The 25,618-nt window shown below is 49.0% G+C and overlaps 1 protein-coding gene across 1 annotated transcript in view; it reads left to right on the forward strand.

Annotated features, from left to right (window-relative positions):
- Positions 1-15,704, forward strand: part of CDH3 (cadherin 3) — a 47,112-nt gene extending 31,408 nt beyond the window's left edge. Inside the window, exons 8-16 of the mRNA XM_018062190.1 lie at positions 449-577; positions 1,467-1,652; positions 3,285-3,526; positions 3,921-4,066; positions 4,846-5,070; positions 8,253-8,465; positions 11,507-11,637; positions 12,001-12,147; positions 14,761-15,704. Of these exons, the coding sequence (XP_017917679.1) occupies positions 449-577; positions 1,467-1,652; positions 3,285-3,526; positions 3,921-4,066; positions 4,846-5,070; positions 8,253-8,465; positions 11,507-11,637; positions 12,001-12,147; positions 14,761-14,970 (1,629 nt within the window). The 3' untranslated portion in view covers positions 14,971-15,704. The remainder of the gene's footprint in view (positions 1-448; positions 578-1,466; positions 1,653-3,284; positions 3,527-3,920; positions 4,067-4,845; positions 5,071-8,252; positions 8,466-11,506; positions 11,638-12,000; positions 12,148-14,760) is intronic.

Below are 25,618 nucleotides of genomic sequence, written 5' to 3' on the forward strand. Positions count from 1 at the left end.
TCCTGCAGCACCCTTGGACTGGTGGCACTCTGCCAAGCCATCTCATTAAGGCTGAGGAGGCAGCTGTAAAACACAGACATTTGATATTTTCTGTAGGTTTTCTCATTTCCTCTTGGAATGGCTCACTTAGCATGCACATTGCCCAGATTTGTCCCACGTGTACCACAAAGCAGTTAGCTCCATGGGTACTGGAGTTCCCTAATTCATACCTTTGCCAAACTCCTGCTCAGAGCTCCCCTTCTGGATCTGCTGTGAGTCAGGAGATAGTGCCCAGGCTTCACCCCACGACTGACTGGCCCAGGAAAACCTTTTGGATCCACAGTTCCCCTCTCCCTCCACCCTTGGCTCCTGGTCTTTCCTGCAGTGGGCGAGCAAGGGATCAGGTGAACACTGGAAGGCTGTGCCCTGCTCTCAGTGGCTTCCACTCCTGCTCTCCTTTTCTCCCCAGAGAGTCCCCGAGTACACACTGACCATCCATGCCACAGACATGGATGGGGATGGCTCCAGCACCACGGCTATGGCCATAGTGGAAATCCTCGATGCCAACGACAATGCTCCCGTTTTTGATCCCCAGAAGGTAACACTCTTTCCTTCATTCATTCTTTCCTTGTCAAATGATGAGGGGCTAAGTTTCTCCTTTCTGATGAAACTTCAAAAATAAGCCTGTATTGCTTCAAGTCCCAGCCCCAGCACTTGTAAGGTGTGTGACCTGAGGGGAAGCACCTAACCTCTCTGTGCCCTATTTCCTCATCTGTGAAATGGAGACAGTGTTAATACCTGCCACATTGTTCTGAGTTTCAAATGAAATAATCTATGTACAGTTCTTAACATAATCCCTAGTACCCAAGTGCTCAATATGAAAATCTTTGTTGATATGGAAATTCCTAACTTGACTCACACCTACACCTGTCCACCTACCCCCAGTGAATGCTTGTCACTTCACTGATAGAGGACTCAGTGCCAGTCAAGATGATACCCACCCGCTTCCATCATTAGGTAACTTGGGCTGCTAAATACTGTTCAGGCCTGTGGAAAATTTGTTCTGAATAGCTGATTTCGCCATCACGGCCATCTGTTCTAAATTTCCAAAAAAGTCCCTGGTCACTGCCCCGGAGCCATCAGACACCTAGCCCTTCTTGCCACCTTCCTTGTGCCTTTCTGATCTCAGCTAGATATAGGTGACTACTCTCCCTGGGGGCGTGGGCACCCGGATGGCTGAGATTCTGGGAGCATCAGGCCTTGGGATGTAGGGAAAGCAGGCCCAGGGTCACTGTGGGGTGTCTGTCCTAGCAAGCTGTGAAGTTGACTCCTGGGGCATTCTGCATCTGTGCATGTCCCAGGAAGGGTGAGCGGCATGGGGCTCCCCTGGAGTTGGGTGGAGGACTCAGCCGGTGAAAAGAGGAGAACCGCCTCTTGGAGGAGTTAGCCTCTCCGCTCTGACAGTGTTGTGTTTTCCACGCTGACAGTACGAGGCCCGTGTGCCCGAGAACACAGTGAGCCATGAGGTGCAGAGGCTGACAGTGACTGATCTGGATGCCCCTAACTCACCGGCATGGCGGGCCACCTACCGCATCGTGGGAGGTGACAACGGGGACCATTTTACCATCACTACTGACCCCGAGAGCAACCAGGGTATCCTGACAACCAAGAAGGTAAGTCGGTTTGGGCTTTGCACAAGGGCCACACCTGGGACATCCAGGACTAGGGGTACTACCTGCCTGGGACGCGTACCTGGGACCACTCACCAGGGAGTGCACCAGGCCCGTGGCTTGCAATACTCTTCCATCCCTCTTATGTGGGGGAATTCCTTTGTTTAAATCTTCCCCAGAGACCCAGTTCATAAAACAGAGTCACTGATCTAATTGAGGCCAGTCAGTGGGGCCCCTCATCCCCGTGTGTCTAGTGGCTGCTCCTAATTGGTCTTACACAGAGGGTTTGTTTTATTGGAATCCTTGCTAATTTTGCCTTCAATCCATAGTTCACATCTTGGTGTTTGGATAGTAAAATGTTTTACTTTAAAAGTTTTAAATTACTTTAACTGTTGTAAATTACATCTAGGCATATCCTTGCCTCTTGAAAAATCTTGAGTAAATTGACGCTTCAAGAAAATCGGACTAATCCTTCTTGATGTCTTTTACCTCTTGGTTTATTATAAAGAATGGCCCAGTTTGAGAAAGAAAGTGAAAGTGAAGTCGCTCAGTCATGTCCGACTCTTTGCGACCCCATGGACTGTAGTCTACCAGGCTCCTCCGTCCATGGAATTTTCCAAGTGAGAGTACTGGAGTGGGTTGCCATTTCCTTCTCCAGGGGATTTTCCCAACCCAGGGATCGAACCCGGGTTTCTGGTATTGCAGGCAGACACTTTACCATCTGAGCCACAATACTTTAAAAGCTGTCCCCTCCTTGAAACGAAAGTTTTGTAATGCCCCTTTCACATTGTAAAATGAATTCTGTTTATAACTTCTCTATAATAACTTACATAATTTCTAGAAAAATGGAATGCCCTAATTAAAATAAAGGAGAATTTTCAGGAAAAGTTACTGATAATAAAATGCTTCCCTGTGTAAACCTTTGGGCACAACTACACTAGAAAACATGATGAAGTGGTCGATTTCTGGCATCTGTTTGTGGAATCAGCCAAGTGTAGTAGATACTTACTGTATGTCGCTGTAGTGAGTCATACCACAAGTGGTACTGATGTTTTTCCAGAACCTTAAATAAACAACTTGAGGAAAGGCCTGAATAAATTATGAGCTCCCCTCAGAAGTTGCATTCCTAGGAAATTTAGTATAAATTAAAACCACACCAAAAACTTGCTTTGTATGGAAAACACATTCTAGGCTGTAAATGTAAACAGAGCTTCATGCCCAGGAATACATGAATGTCCAGGGGGATATTAGCAAGTCCCATGGGACATGGGATAGTTCTTTGTGTCCCTGCCCCAACCAGTGGTGTTCCCTGTCATTAGGACACCTAGAAATGCCCTCTCCAAGTTCCGACAACACCCACTATGGAGCATCATCACCCCATTGGGAACCAGTTCTAGGCTTCGGGCTTACTAGTCTAGTTGCCTTTGGGGTGATGGTCTGAGAGGCCCCCACTGGGTATCCACTCCAGAAATGCAGGAGGAAACCAGGAGGCTCTATGGGGCAGGGCAGGGGCAGCATTATTGCTGGTGGGAGCCCCAGCCCCTCGTGGTGGGCCCTCTCTTCCAGACATCACAGCACGGCATGGGGCCTCCTCACAAAATGACGACTCTGGTCCTCCTTCCTGTTCTCTCCCAGGACTTGGATTTTGAGGCCAAAACCCAGCACACCCTGTACGTTGAAGTGATCAACGAGGTTCCCTTTGTGGTGAAACTCCCAACCTCCACAGCCACCGTAGTGGTCCATGTGGAGGATGTGAATGAGCCACCCGTGTTCGTCCCACCCTCCAAAGTCATCAAAATCCAGGAGGGCATCTCCATTGGGGAGCCTGTTTGCAATTACACTGCTCAGGACCCAGACAAGGGGAGTCAGAAGATCAGGTATGCAGGGGCTCGGCTAGAGTTCAGCCAAAGACATGGGTACATTGGATGGGTTGTTTATTATATGCAGCAGTATTTGTTCTAATTGCCATAAAGACTGTTAAATATTTTGACTACCACCCCTGCACAGGGCCTTCCCTTCCTACCCTCCATACAGAGGAGGTTAAGTCCAGGGGACAGGTGTTCCCCAATCCCTCTCACATGTCCCTGCTGGCCCCCTCCCACCTTCTGCTCAGGAGCCCACTTGGGGGTGAGATGCATTTTCCATGTGATCCTGTCTAGGAGCCCCAAGTCCCATGAAACCCTCTGCTAGTTGACATGAGGAGACTTTGAATGATGACACTAGAACTCTGAAGTATCCTGGGTGTGACTCTTTGCAACTTTTCTGCTCCAGTTACCGCATCCTGAGAGACCCGGCAGGGTGGCTAGCGATGGACCCAGACAGTGGGCAGGTCACTGCCGCAGGGATCTTGGACCGTGAGGATGAGCAGTTTGTGAGGAACAACATCTACGAAGTCATGGTCTTGGCCACAGATGATGGTGAGAGCTCCCTCCAGCCCCTCCATGTGGGCCCCTTTGGAGCCCAGGACACAGCATGTCCCCTCTGCAGGCTGAGTGTGATGTGGGGGAGGGCTGTCAGCAATCCTATCTGGGAGGTCAAAGTGGTCTCTCGGAGGAGACTTAGAGTGGTCAGTCCTAGGGTTGGCCGGTTCCAGTTTCCTTAAGACCCAGGAGTTAGGAGGTATCCTAAAGACACCTTTCAGCCTGTTTGTGCTTTACTGAGCCTTAAATTGGCCTGTTGGTTTCCCCTTGTGATTGATTGAAAGGGGCTGCCTTACAAGTGTTACAATTGATGAGTGATGTCACGCCACGACAGGGTTGGGGGTAATGATGTAATGACATCTCTTTTTGACACATACTGAACCGAGACCTGGAGGCAGGCGAGAGGTTACTGCAGGGCTGGGAAGCGAAACTTCCCTGAAGCTGGTCAGCAAACGCATCAGCCCTGAGGTGGCCAATCTTTTTCTTTTGCTGATAGATTGGTAGTGGCTGTCTGGATGAAGTCTCTGTGCTGTGATCAGTTAGTAATGTCTGTTGTGGACACAAAATGAGAATGATGGCATGTTTGTCCTGCATTTGCCATCACTGGTTTGAAATATAATGAAGCGAGGGCAGGGAAACTCTTGAAAGGTTACAGTTAGACAGTAAACAGGACCCTTCTGAGGTTTATTGGGTAAATCCTGGGGGAGCTTAATATGGATTCATCGACCCAGCCAAAGGCAGATGCTGAAAAGGGATCATATGTGTGATTTGAACAGGGAGCCCTCCCATCACTGGCACAGGGACCCTCCTGCTAACACTGATGGACATCAATGACCACGGTCCGGTCCCCGAGCCCCGTCAGATCACCATCTGCAACCAAAGCCCTGTGCCCCAGGTGCTAAACATCACAGACAAGGACTTGTCCCCCCACACTGCCCCTTTCCAGGCCCAACTCACACACGACTCAGACGTCTATTGGACAGCAGAAGTCAGCGAGAAAGGTAAGTGGGTGTTGGTGGCAGATGGGTCCTCTTTCCCCCAAGATGCAGCAGCCACCTTCCTGCTCCATCATCCTGTGGGTCACCGAGTTACCGGTCTCCTCAGGAAGGTCAGTCAGGGGAACTCCCTGGCAGTCCAGTGGTTGGGACACCTGGCTTCCACTGCAGGGAGCACAGGTTTGATGCCTGGCCAAGGAACAAGATCCTGCAAGCCGCACAGCCAATAGCAAACAAAGATGATGTCAGTCAAATGCTGCTTATTAACTTAGTCTAAACCTTTGGGAATCCACAGGAATCCTTAAAGACCATTCTAGCCCAACCACTTTCCTATACAGTTGGAAGCACTGAGGCCCAGAGAGAGATGGGACATGACTTTCTCACTATGACATAATGAGAGAGTCAGGAACCCAGCACAGTAGTAACAACTAATATGCCTGAGCGTGCTTGCTATGTGCGCTTCAGATACTTCACATAGATTCAGCTACTGAATCCTCACAACAACCCTGTAAAGCAGGTACTGTTAATCATACATATACATGTATGTGCACCCGTTTGACAGATAGGGAAACCAAGGCTTACAGAAGCTTAAATATCCTGCCAGAAGCATTATGGCTAGAAAATAATGGCCCCAGGATTGGGATGCAAGCAGTCTGCTCTACCAGGATCCTCTGCTGCCTACCATTCATCCACCCCTGGAAATTTGCAAGATGCTTTTTATACTTCTTATTTTAAATTTCTACCATCCCCTGTGGTCAGTATTTTTATCCCTATTTACAGATGAGAATCAGGCTCAGAAAAGTTAAATGGTGTGTCCAAAGGCACAGTGTGGGTAAACAGTGGAAAAGAAGTTGAAGACAAGGTCCCTGGCCCTCATGCCCCAACCACCACCCTGTCCTTTCTCTTCCCCACCCCTTAACGCTCCTCAGCCTACAGTGGTTTTTCAGTTGTCACAGGACTGAAGAGGGGACTTGCTGGCATCAAATGGGCAAGAACTCAGGTGCGCAAGAACAGTGCCTCCAGGCCCAAGTGCCAATAAAGCCCCTGGAGAAGCTCACCCTGGTTTAGAATGCCTCCCTCTTCCTCTTGGGGCTAGGGTCCCCCAAGAGGGGAATGGGGAACCAGCACATTCAGGTTCTTCCCTGAAGTAACCAAATGCCTTGTGTCTACTGCTGCTGCTGAGCCTGTCCAGAAAGGACTGAAGAGACCTGCCTCAGACACACACACTGTCCCATTTTTATGATTCCTCTGATTTGGGGGAGTATATACCCAGCACCTTTCCTCGAAGAAGCCCAAGTTGGTCTCCTATCACCTCCTTGTGGGCTGGAAGCCGTTTTCCCTTCCCTGACTGTTTGGTTTACAGGGCATAGCCTCTGAAGTCAGAATACCTTGGTTCAAGATCCAGCCCCTCCATTTACCAGCTTGTGATTGTGGGCAAGTTACTGATCCTCACTGTTGAGCAGTTCTCCCCGCCTGGAGGGTGGTGCCAGTAACTGTACCTCTGTACAGTCACTGTGAAGGCTGAGTACACGACAGGCACCTACCTCTTCTGCTCCATCAGTGCCCAGTCAATGCCAGTGGCCATCTTCACCAACAGGCACAGTCTGGCTCTGCCAAGAGTGAGCGTTACCTCAAAGCCCAGTGGTACCAATGCCTGACACTACCATTGGTTCTTGGTTTTGACTTAGTCGTTTTATCTGTCTGTGTTCTATTGTGAGAGGAGTTGATCCCAACTCTACACCCGTGTGAACTGGGCTGGTTACTTGACCTCCCTAAGCTTCAGTGTCTGTATTTGTAAAATGAGGGGTAACAGAACTTTCTCTTAAAGTTGAGGTGAAGATCAGAGTCAGGCTTGGCACGTAATAAGTGTCAGTTGAGTCCCCACTGCCACCACCAGCACCATCATCAGCTGAGAAGTCAGCTCTCCAGCCTGGGAACAGGAAGGCAAGAGGGATGTTCTGGTGAAATGCCCCACATTGGCCTCTCCACTCAGTGGACCAGACATCCAGCCTGCAGAACTTTCTCTGTCTGCCACTGCTGAGTGAGAACAGGGTGAATTCTCCCTCTGGCCTTTCAGCTAAGAGGGGCCCACTGAGTGTGCAGAGCCTGTGAACTGAAAGTGGCTTGAGGTCAGTGCTGAAATAGGCCAGCAAGCCTGAGGGCAGGTGGGCTGGAAACACGGGGTTGTTTTTGAATGTCCCAATGATGCGTGGGATTGAGGGGACACTGTTAGCATTTAGTGGTGAGGACTTGAGTGCTCGGGAAAGTTCCTCTTGATGAAGAACAGTTCCACCCAAGCTAATAGCGCCCTCTTTGACAAACTTGGGTCTAAACCGAAGGCCTTTCTTCAGAGAGGCCTCCAACCTTATATTTCTCACCCACAAACATAGCCCCTGTCCCCACTCCACAATGACCAAGCAGCCTCCCCAGAGTGGCTCCCGTCGTGCAGGCTGCTCCAAAGCTTGGCTTTGGCTCTGTGGCTGCCTGCTGCCTGCCCCAGGCCGTCGAAGGCCGGTTAGCATGGTGCCCAGCACAGCCTCACTGCTGGCACCTCTGAGCTTGTGTGCAGTCACTAATGCTCTGATCTGCTCCCGGCATCAGTTACATCACCAGCTCATATGCATATGGATTTCTTAATAACTGATGCTCACTCAGAAATATCCAAGTTTCAGATATATTGAAATTCTATCATAGAGCTGAGGTATAAACATTATATATACAACTGAAAGAGCAAAATGCTGCCATAACAAATGGTAGTAAACTTTCAGGTAGAAAAACAGGTGGCTAGTTAATATAAATATTAAAAGATTGTGCTAGCTGTCTCTTAGGAAGAACTTTGTTTCTTTGCTTGTTTGTTTTGAAGCAAAGAACAATCTGGCAGCTAGTGATGCTGAGAAATTATTGGCCCTGCATGCCATGGATTTTTTAAAATGTCATATTTAGAAATACTGTGATTATTGATTTTTTAAATAGAATGATGACTTTATTCTTCTATCCAAATAATCCTTCCCTCAGTGGAGGATTTGGCTTGGATCAAGTATCCGTTTGTAACACTCGGCGTAAGTGTGCTTTGACGACATTGCTCCCTGTGGCCCAGGTGCAGTCTGCCTCCTCAAACCTCCTTCGTGGTGTGCTTGGCTCCCACCATTCGTGGCCTCCCGAGGTGAATAATTATCTGTCTGCTCCAGGAGACACAGTAGCCTTGTCCCTGAAGAAGTTCCTGAAGCAAGACAATTACGATGTGCACCTTTCCCTGTCTGACCACGGCAACAAGGAGCAGCTGACAGTGATCAAAGCCACCGTGTGCAACTGCCACGGCCACGTGGAGAAGGACACCTGTGCGGAACCCTGGAAGGGGGGTTTCCTCCTCCCCATCCTGGGCGCTGCCCTGGCTCTGCTGCGTGAGTGCTGGTACCCCCTCCCTCTGAGGTTGGGGGAGTTAGAAACCTGAGTCCACCCCAAACTTAGAGACTCGGGCCACCGACATTGCCCATCTGTTCCTTGTCCTCTTAATTCTGGAAGTGTCATTTAGTCCACAGATATTTATGGGGCCTCTGGGAGGTGCCAGGGTTTGGGGATACAGTGGGGAGCAGACATGGCCCTGCGGTCACATCGTCTGGTGGCTGCAGTGGTGGTTCTGAAGGTGTAGTCTCCAGACCAAGAGCATCAGCATCACCAGGAATTGATTAGGCCAACTCCCTGGCCCACCCCTGACCTACCAAGTCAGAAGCTTAGGGGTAAGACCTGGTAGTCTGTGTTTTTACAAGCCCTTCAGTGGATTCTAATGCGTGTTTCGGCTTGAGAGACACTGGTCTAGTGAGCAGAAGTGTTTAGTTAGAAACTGATTTCTTTGCTGTCATGGTAGAACCTATCACATTCACTTTTTTCACTCTGAATTGTCCTTACACAGAAAATACCCATTCAATCACGCATGAATGCAATAAGCACAAGCTTTAATTAATCATCATACTTTCACTGAGCACTGTGTTAGGTGCTGAGAGTGCAACATTTATGAGACAGGGTGCTCAGGGCTGGTGCACTGAGGGATGGGCTGAGGAGGGAGATGGGAGAGGGGTTCAGGATGGGGAACACATGTCCACCCATGGCTGATTCATATGAATGTATGGCAAAAACCACCACAATATTGTAAAGTAATTAGCCTCCAATTAATTTAAAAAAACAAAAAACAGAACAGCCCCTGCCTTCATGGAGCTTACTTTCTGGTGCAGAGAGCAGATAGCAAATAAGCCAGCAGAGAAATAGGTGTTGCTATGGATTAAAAGAAAGTAAGGGGAGGAGGAGATCTGGCGTTTTATGTAGGATCGGCAAGAACAGGCTCACTGCGAAGGGGGCATTTGAGTAAAGACCTGAATGAGTTGAGGAAGCAGATCATGCAGATATCCAGGGAACAGCCAGTGCAAAGGTCCTGAGGTAGCTCTGTGCTTTGTGTGGAAACAGCACTGACTGTTGTGGAAAAAGCCAAGAGGGAGAAGAGAGGTGATGGCTGTGGCGGAGCATTGTGTTGCGCATTGTGGGTTATTGTAAGCACTCTTGGTGAAATGGGAAGTCATCAGGTTTGGAGCAGAGGAGCAATGTGATCTGACTTGGATTTTGTAGGATTCCTCCTGAACAGACTGTAGAGGGCTGCTGCTACCATAATCTGGGGGTGAGGGGGGAGTTGTCGCTCAGATCCAGGGTGGCATTAGAGGTGGTAAAAGCTGGTCATATTTCAAGGTAGAATCAATTCAGATTCAGATGAGGAAAAGAGCCATCTATGACTTCAAGGCCTGAGCAAGTAGAAACATGGAGTTTCTATCAACCAGTGGGAAGGACCAAGGGAAAAGTCCAAATGGAGGTAACAGTAGGCAGCTGAACACAGGCTTTGGGTGCAGGTAGGCAGTCCAGGTTGCCTCCTGCCTTTCCCTAAGCCAATGGGGAGGAAAGGGGAGGGAAAGGCCATAGTCTGACCCACACAGGGTGTGCATCCTAAGAACCCAGGGACTCCCAAAGATGGCTCCATCAGTTTTATCTGGCTAGAGAGGACCGTGGTTCCCTCAGCAGGCAAAAAAGGGGGATAAAGTTGAGCAGTGGCTCTATCCTCCTCCATTAAACAGCCACAGAGAGGGCCAGAACTGCCCTCCTCATGTGGAATTAACTGGGGGTAGTCACAGCAGTTAGGGGCAGCAGCTGGGCACTAATAAGCCAGTCCCCACTGTGTCCAAATAGACCTCCAGCCTTTTAGATCATATCACTGAAACCCAGTCCCTATCTTAAAATTCCAAAATAGTGTTTGCACCTAAATTCAGATTACTACACCACATCAAAGTTGCATTGTCTTGTTTTTAACTTAAAGTCTCTGGCTATAATGGGACACCTCGTGACTGAAAAAGTCATATTGAAAAGTAACATCTGGAAATTCCCTGGCAGTCCAGTGGTCAGGACTGGGTGCATTTACTGCCATGGGCCCAGGTTCAATCTCTGGTCAGGGAGCTAAGATCCAGTAAGCCAGGGGCCCCCAAACTCCAGGATCAAATGCCTGATGATCTGAGGTGCAGCTGATCATAATAATAGAAATAAAGTGCACAATACATGTAGTGTACTTGAAGCATCCTGAAACCATCCCCCACCTCCATCTGTGGAAGATTTGTCTTCCACAAAGAAGAAAGTAGCACTAAAACTGGTGCCAAAAAGGTTGGGGACTGCTGCCATAAGCCATATGGTGCAGGCAAAAAAAAAAAAAAAAACATCTACTAGGAGATCCCCATCCCCACAAAGGAGGATTTCCATAAGGACCAGTACATCAATATGGGAAGACTAACAGTAAAATGATACAGAATTACAGGTGGGGGGATGAAGTCAGAATACCAGTAGGAGGAAGTGGTTTTAAGCTGAGAGCAGGAAGGTGAGAGCCATGTGTATGCATGGAGAGTGTTCCAGGTGAGAAAAGAGCCGGGATGAAGGTTCTGAAGTGGGAGACTGCTGGGTGTATTCGAGGAGCCCTGAGGAGGCCAATGTGACTAGACCTGAGCAGAGAGGGAGGGTTGGAGACTGCACAGGGGCCACTGAGCAATGGCAGCCCACTCCAGGACTCTTGCCTGGAAAATCCCAGGGACAGAGGAGCCTGGTGGGCTGCAGTCCATGGGGTCACTACGAGTCGGACGCGACTGAGCGACTTCACTTTCACTTTTCACTTTCATGCATTGGAGAAGGAAATGGCAATCCACTCCAGTGTTCTTGCCTGGAGAATCCCAGGGACGGGGCAGCCTGGTGGGCTGCCGTCTGTGGGGTCACACCGAGTCGGACATGACTGAAGTGACTTAGCAGCAGCAGCTGGCTACTGAGTGGAGGGATCAAAAATTATGTGGGACTTCAAGAGTTTGGGGGTGCTGGCCAGCCATGTGGTTGTTTGGGGGTGAATATTCACACTCCCCAACTCTTGCAGTCCTCCTGCTGGTGCTCCTGTTCTTGGTGAGAAAGAAGCGAAAGATCAAGGAGCCCCTTCTCCTCCCAGAAGATGACACCCGTGACAACGTCTTCTACTACGGCGAAGAGGGGGGTGGTGAGGAGGACCAGGTAGGGCATGCGGGGCCCTCCTGGGGTCGGGAGGTGGTGCCCCCATGGCCCCTGGCAGGGATGGTTGGGTCAACCATCTGACCATGTTAGCTGCGTCGCCCAGACCCTGGCCTGAAGTCAGTCTTCTGAGAGGGTGCCTCGTCCACTGCTCTAGTCTCTGGCCCCAGCCAGCCCAACCTCGAGCCTGTGCTTAATCTGAGAGGAAGGGGTGTGGAGTCTAGGGCTTTCAGAGATCTCTGACATTGTCTCCTAAGACCTACTCTTGAACCAAAACATCCAAGTGGCACAGAAGTGGGATGAGATGTAAATGGGGAGAGTGGGAGGGTTCTTCTCCATCCCATGTCCTCCTTCACTTTCCTGAAGGACTATGACATCACCCAACTCCACCGGGGTCTGGAGGCCCGGCCTGAGGTGGTTCTCCGCAACGATGTGGCACCATCCTTCATCCCCACACCCATGTACCGTCCTCGGCCAGCCAACCCAGATGAAATCGGCAACTTCATCATTGAGGTGAGTCATGGGGGCCCAGCCTAGGGCAGTCCTTCATTCAAGCGCCAGCAGCATGAGAGAAAGAGCACAGGCTTGGAGTCTTGGCTCTGGGTTCAAATCCTGGGTCTGTCACCAACAAGCGAGCTGTGTGACCTTTGGCATATATAGCCACTACTGGGCCTCCTGTTGCCTCCTCCATTAAACCTAAAATTTCGAAGTGGTTAAAGAATAGGTCAGGAATTCTTTCTTTTCTTTTAATTTGTTGATGTTTATCTCATCTTCCCTGGTGGCTCACATGGTAAAGAATCTGCCTGCATAGCTAGAGACCTGAGTTCGATCCCTGTGTTGGGAAGATCCTCTGGTGGAGGAAATGGCAACCCACTCAGTATTCTTGCCTGGAGGATTCCATGAACAGAGGAACCTAGCAGGCTATAGTCCATGGAGTCACAAAGAGTCAGACATGACTGAGTGACTGACACTTTCACTTTCATTTATCATCAAACAAAAGTAGGAGAGGACTGGGTCTGGCACAGATGAACAATTTGATCAATAAAAACCAATGAGGAAGAGCAGGCTCTGTTGCAGTCTAGATGAACTCGGAGTCAAGGCTCTTGACTTTTTTAGGTGATCTCTGGTTTGACAGGATTTTTGATGAGGAATTATTTATTTATTCAACACATACAGTGGTTGTTAGGAGAAAACTCAGGAGCCAGACTCCCTGGCTGTGAATTTGTAAAGATCTCAGGTGATTCCAGCGTGGAGCAAAGTTGGGGGGGCCACTGGGATAGGTTGGTTTAAGGACTGGATGAGTAGGGACCTGGAGCAGTGCTGGCTCAGGAAATGAATCTCCTGGGGAACTTCAAACACTGAAGCCTCTGACCAACCCCCAACCCCACCCACCCCACCCACCCCACCCCCTGGACTGTGATTTAATTGATCTGGATGTGGGCCAGGCTTCAGAATATTTTTTTTTAAGATTCCCAGGTAATTCCTCTTGGCTGTCTGTTTTACATATGGTAATTGTAAGTTTCCATGTTACTCTCTCTGGAAACTCAAACAGGGGCTCTGTATCAGCCTAGAGGGGTGGGATGGGGAGGGAGATGGGAGAGAGGGGATATATGTATACCTATGGCTGATTCATGTTGAGCTTTGACAGAAAACAACAAAATTCTGTAAAGCAATTATCCTTCAATTAAAAAATAAATTAATTAAAAGATTCCCAGGTAATTTAAGTTTGGGAACCACTGGCCTGGCACCTATCCTGTATTAGGTAATGACAGCTCTTGCTGCTAAGTGTCCCCCATATTCTCAATTCTGGGCACATACTTGATTTATCCAAGGAATTTTTTAAAATATCAGTGCCTTGGACCCAGATATTCTTTTTTTTTTTTTTTAGGCTCTGTTTTTTTTTTTTGGCCATGCTCCACAGCATGCAGGATCTTAGTTCCCCATCCAGGGATGGAACCTGTGCACACTGAAGTGGAATCGCAGAGTTCTAGCCACTGGATCACCAGGGAATTCATAAGCTCTGATGTTTCTTTAGTTCCCCAAGAAATAAAATATACAGGATATATATATAAGAAATAAAATAGACATAGGAGATAATGATGTGAGGCTGGTACCATGAAAGTAGTCAGTAAAAGGAGGTTTTTAATAAGAGGGAGGGAGGAGGGAGCAAGAGAGGAAGGAGGGAAGGATGGATGGATTTGGGAGGTTGGAGAAAGCAGCAGTAGGCACAGGGCTCAGTGGGTGGTCAGGATACCTTACTCTGGCCTGAACCCTGCTTACCTTTCTTGCTTTCTTGAACTAGCCCGGTGGTGAGACTCTGTTCTTTAGCCTTAAGCACATTTGAGAATCCTGTACAAAGGGGAAAGTTGCTCAGGGCATCTTTGCCTTGGAGCCAAAGGCCAGGAGATCTTCTCTCCCATTGAATGAAGACAGTTTTCAGAATATTTCTGTTGGATAGTTTGCAAATAACTGTCTCATTTAATGCCTAGCCATGTCAGCTCTGCAGAAGAGGAATTCTGTTATGGTCCCCTGTAACTCTAATATGAACTTTTATATTTACATACATTCATTTCTTCCTCTGAAACTATATGAAGTCTCCCCATTTTTGAGACGGGAGGCTTCTGCGGTGGCGTTGCAGGAGACACAGAGAGACGTGAGTTTGATCCCTGAGTCAGGAAGATCCCCTGGAGGAGGGCATGGCACCCCACTCCAGTATTCTTGCCTGGAGAATCCCATAGACAGAGGAGCTTGGCAGCCTACCATCTATGGGGTTGCAAAGAGTCAGACACAACTGAAGTGACTTAGCATGCATTTTTGAGATGAGGGAAACAGGCATGGAGACTTTAAGAGGCTTGCCCAGGTCTACACACTCCTGTGTGAAGTCTGACTTCAGCGTCCCCACCCTGATCCGCTGGCCTGTGGCACTGAGCACTCGCTCTCAGCTGGGTTCTGTGCTAAGGATTTATGTGCATTTCATGTTCAACCTTCAAAACCTTAAGGGAGGGGAGACAGGGCTTCGCAGATGAGGAAACTCAGGCTCAGCCAGGTGAGTTCACTTTCCTGAGCTCTCGCAGCTGCCCGGTGTCTGGTCCTGCAGCTCCTAACACCCTGCTCTCCATCCCCCAGAACCTAAAGGCGGCCAACACAGACCCCACGGCCCCGCCCTACGACTCCCTGTTGGTGTTCGACTATGAGGGCAGTGGCTCCGATGCCGCCTCTCTGAGCTCGCTCACCTCCTCAGCCTCTGACCAGGACCAAGACTACAACTATCTGAATGAGTGGGGCAGCCGCTTCAAGAAGCTGGCGGACATGTACGGCGGGGGCCAGGACGACTAGGACTCCCTAAACACCGGGCTGCAGCAGTGAATCCAAGGGGTCTTTGTCCCCACGTTGGCCAAGGACTTTGCAGCTTGTTGAGAATTGGCCTTAGCAACTTGGAGGGAAGAGGCCTCGAAGCTGACCTCAAAGGGGCAGGTCTCTATGCCTTTCAGAATGGAGGAACATGGGCAGTTTGATTTCAACAGTGAACACCTCTTAACCTAGGCCAGGGCTGCCCAATTTCTGGGAGTCTCCCCACTTCCATAAAATGCTCAGCACTGGGTCCTGGGTCTTGACCGACTCTGACTCCCCCATGATGGCTTTTGCTCTGGAATGGACCCTTCTCCTTAGTAAGAGGCCTCTTACCACAATCTGCGGTTTTTTTTTTAAGGCTATTTTCAAAAAGTGAGAGGCAGGTCCTCAACCACCCCTGGAGCACTCCAGAAGCCCAGGTGTGCCCTCACGCATTTCTCTCTGGTCTCTTGGCCCCCAGGCCTCCTGTTTGATTGGATAACTGCGTTTTTATACTGAGCGCGTCTAGGTGGTCCTTTATTTTTTATTTTCCATATCGAGTGCTGTAGATGAAGAGTGATGACAATCCTGTAAATGTACTAGAACTTTTTTATTAAAGGAACTTTTTCCCAGAGGTGACAGGGGAGTGAAGTTCTGGGTTTTTTTGATAGTTTTGTTGACGTATAATTCACATACCATATCCGCTCATGTAAAGTGTACAATTCAGTGGTTTTCTAGAACTTGCAGAGTTGTGTGAAGTTGTGCTTTTATCCCTGTGGGCTTCAGCCCAGCTTTCCTCCTGATAGTAGTGGAAGCTCAGGATTTGTTTACAGACCTGGGAGGAGGCAGATATCAGCTCGCCTACCTACAGATGAGAGCTGCTGTCCCTGTATGAGAACCATTAATTTCCTTACTCCTGACTGAGCCGCACCACAGCTGCAGTACTGGGAGATTTCCTCTTTTCTGGATCAGCAGTATGGGGAGATTTCCTCTTTGTGCTGTGGGCTTTATGTCAGAAGGCAGGATGTTTGCAGGGTGGTGGTGGGGTGGCAGGGGCGGGGGGAGGGTCCAGCTCTACTACTTCCTAGCAAGTTGCTTAACCTCTACCTGGTCAGGTTTTTCATTTGTAAAATTGGAAGTTTCTGTGGAGATGAAATGAGTTCATATCCAGCACATAGCAGGTGCTATCCGTGTTCATTGATAACAGCCACCATTTAGTCAATACTTTTTAGACCCAGACAGCACTTAACTTCCAATTATTTCCTTTCAACAAATCCTCACAATGACCCTCTGAGGGAATCTTCCTCATTTTAAGAATGGCCTCATTTTATTTTTTGTCAAGTGATGCCTGTTTGTCACCAGAATCAAGCCAGAATATTAGAGAACTCACCCAGGATGTCAGTGAAATTAGAACATTCCTGGCAACAACAGGGCACAGATGGCAGGAATAAGGATGAAGAGGCAGCAGGAATTCCACATGTGCCCTTGTTAAAGCAAAGTTTTAAATTTATCTTTACAATGGGCTAGAAGAAAAGAATCTGAAGTGAAGCCGCGAAGATCACCGAAGTGGAAATAGATGTCTCCCTGCAAGAGAATGGCCGATTCTGTAAAGAAATGATACTCCGGAGGGCCGTCCCTAGACTGGCAGCCTCAACACCACTGCCTAACCAGCAACTGCAAGCAAGTGGGACCCTGTAGTCTCATCTGACAAGCCTTCCAGGTGATTCTGATGCCCACGCAATTTAAGATTGAGACTCTGAAGAATCTTAAAGATCGAAGGCAGGAGGAGAAGGGGATTACAGAGTGTGAGATGGTTGGATGGCATCACCGATTTGATGGACATGAGTTTGAGCAAGCTCCGGGAGTTGGTGAGGGACAGGGGAGCCTGGCATGCTGCAGTCCATGGGGTCACAGAGTCAGACATGACTGAGCGACTGAATTGACTCTGAAGGGTGAGGCTGTGGGTGTCCTGAAGCCTTAGACCCTGGATGGGGAAGTTTAAAGGAAGCAAAGTCTGATAAGAAAGCATCTCACCCACCCTAGGTCCACAGCACCTCAGCCCACGCTTCTGGCTGCCTCCTGTCTTTCCCTGGAGCTACAGCCTCTGGCTCCCTCAACCTCAGCGTCCCCTCCACCAGGGCCCTGCAGCTCTTGCTGATAGGGTTGTGTGGGAAGGATTAGGTGTCTCAACCAGCAAACACCTGCTGCCCATTATCTTAAACTCCTCTCTGAGAAGCCTAAATAAAGCCTGAAACCCTGTATCTTCACTGAGACTAATAATAAAACCAAGCAGCCACAGTCCAGGCTGGCCTTCCTCCTCTAAGATTTTTTGGAGGGAGAGTGGAGGAGAAAAAGCAGCCTTTCCTAGCCAAGCCTGCTCTCTGCAGTGGATCTGGATTCCCTTGGCAATAGAACTGCCCTGCAGCCTCTGAGTGATCTGGAAAGAAGGATCCTGGGCTCTGTGATGGGGATGGATGTTATGTCACCTTTTCACTTGGGACCTGCGTCTCTTCTGCAAAATGGACTCTGGGCTTTAGGACCTGTAATAGGTCAGAATATTTGCAGCTAGTGACTCACCAGGGCCAACCACTCAGAGTGAATGCTAACTGTAGATAACCAATGTGGCCAGCCATACCAGTGGGGACTACTTGAATGTTGCCCTTTGCACACACTGAACGTTAATCCTTCACATTTTGATGTGCAACAGTTGCGCGTGCATCCTTCCATCCTTTACTCCCCCCGCCCTCCAATGCATTGCATGTACATTTTGCCTTGTATCTTTTCTAACAGGATGTGCAATGATACATTGCCTTATTGTCTCCAACTCATCATGGATGAGTTAGCATGGTGTTTTTTGTTTAGCCATGCCATGCAGCACGTGAGATCTTAGTTCCCCAGCCAGGCGTTGAACCTGGGCCCCCTGCAGTGGAAGCACGGAGTCTTAACCACTGGACACCACCAGGGAAGTCTCATGTTAGCATGGATTTACGGACAGAGAGGTCTGGCGTGCTGCAGTCCATGGGGTTGTAAAGAGTCAGACACGACTGTGCGACTGAACTGAACTGACTGTGTCTCACTGCCACCCATGGGCACTAGTGATTCTAGTTTTTTGCCCATAACAGTGTTAAAATAAATTCCCTGGAACATCCATTTCTGCAGACGCCTCAACGCCAGTCCTCCAACAACTGCAGAGAAGTGCGGGGGCCCATGGTCCTGGTTGGGATCGAGGCTGCCTGATTCTGAGTGAAGGTCCAGGATGATGGGTTGGTGCTGAAAGGACCCCTCAGGCTCATTCTGTTAAATGATTTTCCCTCCAGACCTAAAGCCAAAGTTGCAGAACCCTAGTCTAACTGAAAAAAAGATAAAACCATGGGAAGAAGGGATCAGTTCGCTTGGAGATTGGCCTTTGGCCTTGTCCTCCCAATGTTTCTCCTTAAGAACCCAAATGCAGAGCATTTTGAAAATCTGCCCCGTCATTTTTCAGATGGTAAAAGATAGAGGTTCCAAAACCAAGCACTCCCCAAGATCCCTCCAGTGGAGCTCAGATGGGCAGATCCGAAGACTCACATCTCACCATGCCTTTTTCCCTGCTACCTGACCTGACCATCTTTTTTTTTTCTCCCAGAAAGGCTGCCAATAGGACCTGTATCACTAGGCAGGCTTTGCTTCAGGCCTGGAGGGGCCCAAAGGGATGGCTGTCATCCCTGGAAGGCTGGCAAGTAGCCGAGGCCTCGAATTCCTGGCTTCCTATGGTCCTAGACATGGACCTTCCTAACCACAGGGCCACACAGGGATGCAGCAAGAAGACCCAGGTAGGGAAATGCTGAGGGCTGGCCAGTAAGGAAGGGGCCCTGAGGTCAGCCAGGCAACAGTCCTGTCATTGAAAGGGCGGGGCGGTCACCCTGGGAAGCTTCTCGGGCAGCCCACACCCTGCGTGTCCAGTTCCAGACTCAGTGGGGGCCCCATGCCTTGTGGCTAAAGGCAGAGCCTACCTCTCACCTCCCATCAGGGAGGCATGATTCAAGGCACAGGTTCAAATCCCTGGACCTCTAGGTGTGACCCCTTAGGCTAATCACTTAACCTTTCTGTGCCTCGCTTTTTACCAACTGGAAGATGTAGGAGTGAGTTAATATCTGAAAAGTGCTTAGAAGGGTGTCTGGCACTGGAGTAGGTGGTGTTCTCATCACTACCGTGGTGGGAGTTGAGTTACTGACAGGGCCAGTTATCTCCACACTCAAACTGCCCTTCCTGACCACAGAAGACTTCAGCCATAGCTGTTACTTCCCTGGAGGCACTTCCCCAATGAAGCCAGCAGAGGGCACCATTCACTCAAACAGTACGGCCAGCACCAGTCAACCTGGTCACTGAGAGGGAACTGGGGGTGGAACCATCACGCTGGCTGCCATGTGGCAGGAACTGCCTTGGACACGGTGATGGTGATAGTGATGATGAGAGTGGTGGTGGCGGTCACTGTTTATCGGGCAATGAGTGGCCAGGCTCTTCACACGCGTGTAGTCAGTTATGTTCATTCTGCCACCAGCAACCATGTGGGGTTTTCTTTTTTAAAGGAAATTGAGCATCAGAGAGATTAAGGAACATACAGAGCCAGGAAGTGACTGTTTTGGGGTCCAGGTCTCCTTGATTCCCTAGTATTACAGGCGCTTTTTTTAACTAATAAGAAAAAAATTTTCAACTTCATTGGGAGTATGAGTGCAGGCAGGCAGTGGAGGAGACCCTTCAGATATGGCATAGCCTCCCCTCCTGCTCCCACCATGACAGAGTTGTCCATACCTGATCCTGAGACTCTAAAGTCCTGACACAGAAAAGCCACAGCATTTCCAACTGCTTCTGGGGCATGTGGGACATCACCATAGGGCTTTTACTTTCATTAATTTAACAACTATTTATTGAATGTGTGTTCTATGCCAGGCTGTGCAACCTGTTCTAGGTTGCAGGGAATATAGAAATGCAGAAAATGAAAAAGTCCTGTCCTAATATATGGAGCAGGGAGTGGCATGGGGGGAAAAATGTGTGTAGGGTCCACATTTGAAAAGACCCTGAGGCTGGGAAAGATTGAAGGTGGAGGAGAAGGGGACGACAGAGGATGAGATGGTTGGATGGCATCACCAACTCAACAGACATGAGTCTGAGTAAACACCAGGAGTTGGTGATGGATAGGGAAGCCTGGCGTGCTGGCAGTCCGCGGGGTTGCAGAGTCAGACACGACTGAGCAATTGAACTGAACTGAACTGAGGATCCACACACCATATAAGTTGAGGTCATAAACTGTTAAATAAAAGATCCTCTCTTCCTACATGGACAAGTATGTCTTCATAGCTATCTGGAAGACCAGGTTTTAATCTCGGTTCCCAGACACCTAGGGTACTAGGTGGGCAGAGTTAGCCCCTAGCCCAGGAGTGGCAGTCAGCTTGCCACTCTCCTCACCCCAGGCTCCATCCTATACCATGAGGGTCCTTGTGCACACGTGTGTGTATGTGTGTGTGTATTCCCCAGCCCACCCGTCCAAGCTCAGTCCACTGATCTAAACAAATAGCCTTCCACTGACCTTGGGCCTGGGAATACACCCAGGCTGTGCTGGCTTCCCTCAGGACAGATGTGGGGAGGGCCTGGGACTATTTGTGCTGGGCAGGGTGGGAGACACAGGTTCTAGGAGTCACAGCTCCATAGCTCCTTAGGAAGGGCAGGAGGCTCAGAGCAGGGCCTTCCTGCCCAGCCTAAGGGCCATCCTGCTGACATTCAGTGGGAGACAAACTGTAAACAAGATGAATCAGTAAAATAGAACAGTGAAAGGTGAGGCTGTAGAGGAAGGTAAAGCTGGGATCAGTTCAGTTCAGTCGCTCAGTCATGTCTGACTCTTTGCAACCCCATGGACTGCAGCATGCCAGACTTCCCTGTCCATCACCAACTCCCTGTGATGGGTATAGGAAATAAGGGGCTGGAATGAGTGTTTGATTTTAGTAGTCAGAAAAGGCCTTGCTGAGAAGGGGTCATTGGAGCAAAGAATGAAGAATACTGGGGAACAAGTATGCAGCTATGTCTAGGAAAAGTTGCGAATGCTAAGGCCCTGAGGCCGGAGTGCTATGGGAACTTCAGCTGAGTCCCTCAGGGAGCTGCCGGACAGAGGGAGGAGCAAGAACGCAGTGGGAGATGAGGTTGGAAGGGTACAAAGTGGGGCCCAAGTGCCCAGTCCTGAGCTGCCACCTCCACACCTGGCCTGCAGGCTGAGATGAAGGCAGGGCCTGATCCCAGCAGCCCTGGAAAAGCCGACTCAGCAGCCTCGCCTCCATCCCAGAGTTGGCGAAACCTGATTCCTCCTCTGCTCCATTCTCAGCCACCGGGAAGGCGGCCTGGACCTGTCCAGACCTGCAGGCAGCTGCAGAGTTGGCAGGCTGGAGTGGCAAGATTCTTCTCTGTCAGGGGCCCCTGGACTGAGGGAAAGGAGCTGTCACAAAGAAGCCCTGGGTCTGGGGACACAAAGCCCTGGTGAAGAATAGAGCCCCTAGAGGTCACAGAGGCGAGGGTGTGGCTCACCAGCCCCCTTTCCCCCCAGACCACACCTCTCTCCAAGGGCTAACAGCAGGCCAGAGTGAGGCGATATGCGAAAAGCACTCAGTGCTGTGCCAGACAGGCAACTGGGGCTCAGTAACTGGTAACCGCCACCATCACTGTTGTTGCTTGCTGTTAGACCTTCTGCAAGCCCGGGTGGAGTCCAGCCCTCAGCTGCCTCAGCATTCCTGTGCCCACTGCCCAGCGTGCAGCAGGGGTGTGACGGGCCTGGAGAGGAACCTGAGAGGGGATGGGTGGGTCAGGAATGCCCGGGCTCGCTTCCATCCATTCCCGTCCCAATGCCTTCCAGTAAACCAGGGCCAGCCAACAGGGCAGCGGAGGGCAGGCCTCTTGTCACCCTGGAGCCTGACAACCCAGGGCTTCCAGTGAGGCAATGCTAAGTAATTTCGGGAATTACTACCTTTAGAGCGGCTGTGAGTTATGCACACGTACTATGTGTAAGATGATACCCTGACTGACGTTTCACTGCAAATCAAAACCAGAGTTCTAAAATGACCCAGCAGGCTCTGCAGGATCTGAGCCCATAGCCCCGGGACCTCTCCTCCCACTGCCGTCCCCTCACCACTGTTCTGGCTAGTCAGCTTCCTGTTCTTCTCAGGATCGTGCAGGCTGGTTCCCACCTTGGGGCCTTTGCACTTGCTGTGCCCTCCGCCTGACATGCCCCTCACCCCAGGTATCACGGCTCCTCACCTCTTTCAGGCATCACCCAAATGTCCACCGGTTCGAGATTCTGTCCCACTTCAGAAGTGTAACCCTGCCCCCACCCACCATACCTTATTTTTCCATAGTGTTTATTACTTCTCACTGTACTGTACTGTGGGGTTTCCCTGGTGGCTCAGATGGTAAGGAATTTGCCTGCAATGCAGGAGACCCGGCTTCAATCCCTGGGTTGGGAAAATTCCCTGGAAAAGAGAATGGCTACACACTCTAGTATTCTTGACCGGAGAATCCCATGGACAGGGAATATATTTTATCCATCTGTCCTCTGCCCTCCCAAACCCCCATTTAATATAAGCTCCAATGAGACCAGGGATTTTTATTTCTTTTTTTCACTCTACATCTCCAGCCCATGGAATAGTTCCTGGAACATTGTAGGTATTCAATAAATGTTAGTCAAATAAAGGAATAAAGGTGCCTTACAGCCCTCAAGGAAGGTTTTTATAAACTACCTCCCCGACCATGTGGCAGGCAGGATCTTAGTTCCCTGACCAGGGATGGAACCCATGCCCCCTGCACTGGAAGTGTGGGATCATGACCACTGGACCACCCAAGAAGTCCTCTATAATTTCCCTTTTGGAAGTGAGGAAGCTGAGGCCCAGGGAGGCAAGGTAAGTCACCCATGGTCATGCCCAGATGGTAAGCAGCAGAGCAGAGAGAATCCAGGGATGTCACTTGTAACATTGCTTTTTTTTTTTTTAACATCTCATTTAACCCTGCAGCAGTCTTGGGGTGGTTATGTTCATTCCATCCTACAGACTGAGGCTAGAGAGAGGTGGAGGTGAAAGATGGTGCTGGTTCTGTCTGTCCTGACCAACTCCTAGAGTATAGGCTTCGGGCCTGTGTGGGATGTGAGAGGGTGTTGGGTGATGCGTAAGCAAAGTATTAAAGTCTTATGTGATCCTGAATCATACACAGAGAAGGTAATTCCATTTTCAGTTTTCTATCTTTTTTCTCCTTGGGTCAAGGAAAGAGTCCTCTTTTTTGTGCTTAGCAAGTCTTCAGTGACTTTAATCTTTATGGTTCTCTCTTAACCAGAGAAGCAAGGCCTAGAAATTAATGACACTGTTCCATCATTGTTGTATTTATTTTCACTTTAGTTATGGCAAAGGATGCTGTTTTTTCATTTACAATACTGTTAGTTTTTCATTTAAAATAAGTTTTTCTAAGTTTTAAATAGTGAGTTCATTTAAAGAAACAGTATTAAGTAAGGATTAGTGAAGGTGGACCTCGAATATGCCGTGAACATGTATACAAGCGAACACGTGCGCAGGAAGGTGATACTTCAAAGAATGAAGCTCCAAAATTGAAATCCACGCTCTGCTTTTTATCTTCTATGTTCTTTCAAAGAGTATCACTTTCTTTGTTGAGGAGGGCATGGGGGGAAATTTACAATCCAGAATATAAAAGAAGAATTAAGTGCTAATCCGAGCGTTAATAGTTGCCTACCTTCAGGGAAGAGTGGGAGGGAACTTTAGGGGCTGGAGAAATCTGAGAAGACTTCCTGAAGGAGGATACTCTTTAAATTGTCCTTAAAGGATACATGGGAGTTGGATGAAGAGGCTAAAAGAAAGGAGAGTGCCATGCTTTCCTTTGCCATTGACTTGTACAGATGAGAAAACTGAGGCATAGAGAGAAATGGCTAGGAGAGCTCAGTCTGGCTCAGGTCTCAGGATCTTGTTCTGGGAGAACCCAATGAAGTAGAAAATAAACTAAGTCAAGCTGGGAGGGATGGGGATGACAAGAGAAGAAGCTCTGGGTTTGAGAGTTGATGAAGAGCCACAGTGAACTTTGGATAAGGGAGAAGCTGCCAAGACTAGTAGATAGCTCAGCAGAGTGCATAAGAGTGTGAGCTCTAAAGCCCCAGAGCCTGGGTTCAAGTCATTCTCTGCCATTTGTTACAAGTTATCAGTTTCTCTACCTGTAAGATGGGGATGATAGGGGTACGTACCTCACAGAGTTGCTGTAACAACCAAATAAGTTAATCCATGTAACACACTTAAAGCAGCATTTAGCACATAGAAATACTTGGTAAATATTAACCTTATAGTTAATACTATTATTTTTGTTGCTATTAACTATAAAGTGAGCTAGAAAAAAGAGATTAGAGTCAGGGAGGCTTATCCAAAGGCTGCCTGCCACCTCTGTGCTTCAGTTTCCCTTTCTGAATCAGCTGCTCACTGGGGTTCTCCTCACTAGCTCCTTGGTTCGAGAGCCCATGAAGTGCTGGAAAGAACCACTGCCAGAACTTGGTACCTGCCTCATCATTCAACAAATATTTGTTGGACCCCTACTGAATGCCAGGCCCTGGAGATACATGGGAAAACAAGACAGCCCCACCCTGTGCGTCCCTTATAAAGCTCCAGACTGAGGGAGGAGACCAGGAAGAACCAGGCAATTACAGGGCGGGAGATCTTAATCTGATGTGATGTGGAGTCAGGGAGGCTTCCTGGAAGAGGTGACATCCGAGCTGAGACCTGAGGGCTGCATAGGAGTTTGCTGTGGGCTGGAGAAGGAGATCAGGAGGAGCCGCACGTGCTGAGGAGGGGAGAGGCATGACCAAACTGATACTCTAGAATGATCCCTCATGGGTGTGTTCTAGACAGACACATGTTCACATGCAAAATTCTAGGTGGACAAGGCCATTCACTGTTGTTGCATTGTCTGTAAGAGCAAGAGATTGGCCGCAGCCCTTAGTCCATCAGGGAGTGACTGCATCAATAAACTGTGTCACGCTCACTGCGTGGAGACCAGGAGACAGGAAGAACCAGGCAAATTACAGGGCTGGGGATCTTAGTCTGACCTGAGGTGGAGTCAGGGAAGGTTTCTACAACTGAAAACAAAAAAGAAAAAAAAAAAAAAAGCTCTTTCTGCAAAAATGTGGAAAGATCCAAGAGATATCTTGTCAAGTGAAAAAGCAAGTTGAAGAACAATGTGGAATGTGTGCTACCTTTTGTGTAAAAAATGAGGAAAATGAGACTACATGAATTTCTTGTGTAAATTTGCCGAGAGAAACTGTAGTACAACCCCATGCAATAGAATTTTTTCTGATGATGAAAATGTTCTGTATTTCAGCTGACTAACACAGCAGCCACTAGCCACAGATGACACTTGAATTGTAGCTAATGTGACCAAGGAGCATAATTTTTAGCTTAATTATTAAATGTAAATCTAATAGCCACATGTGGCTAGTAGCCACCGTATTGGACTGCACAGCTCTGGAAAAATATAAAGAAACTCCTAACAGTAGTTAACTGCTGGGAGAGGGCTGGGAATTAATTAGTTGGACAGCTGACAGGAGTGGGAGGGACACTTGTACTTCATACCTTTTTTGTGTTGTATTTTTTTT

The sequence above is a fragment of the Capra hircus genome, chromosome 18, assembly GCF_001704415.2.
Source record: "Capra hircus breed San Clemente chromosome 18, ASM170441v1, whole genome shotgun sequence".
NCBI classification, from domain to species: domain Eukaryota; kingdom Metazoa; phylum Chordata; class Mammalia; order Artiodactyla; family Bovidae; genus Capra; species Capra hircus.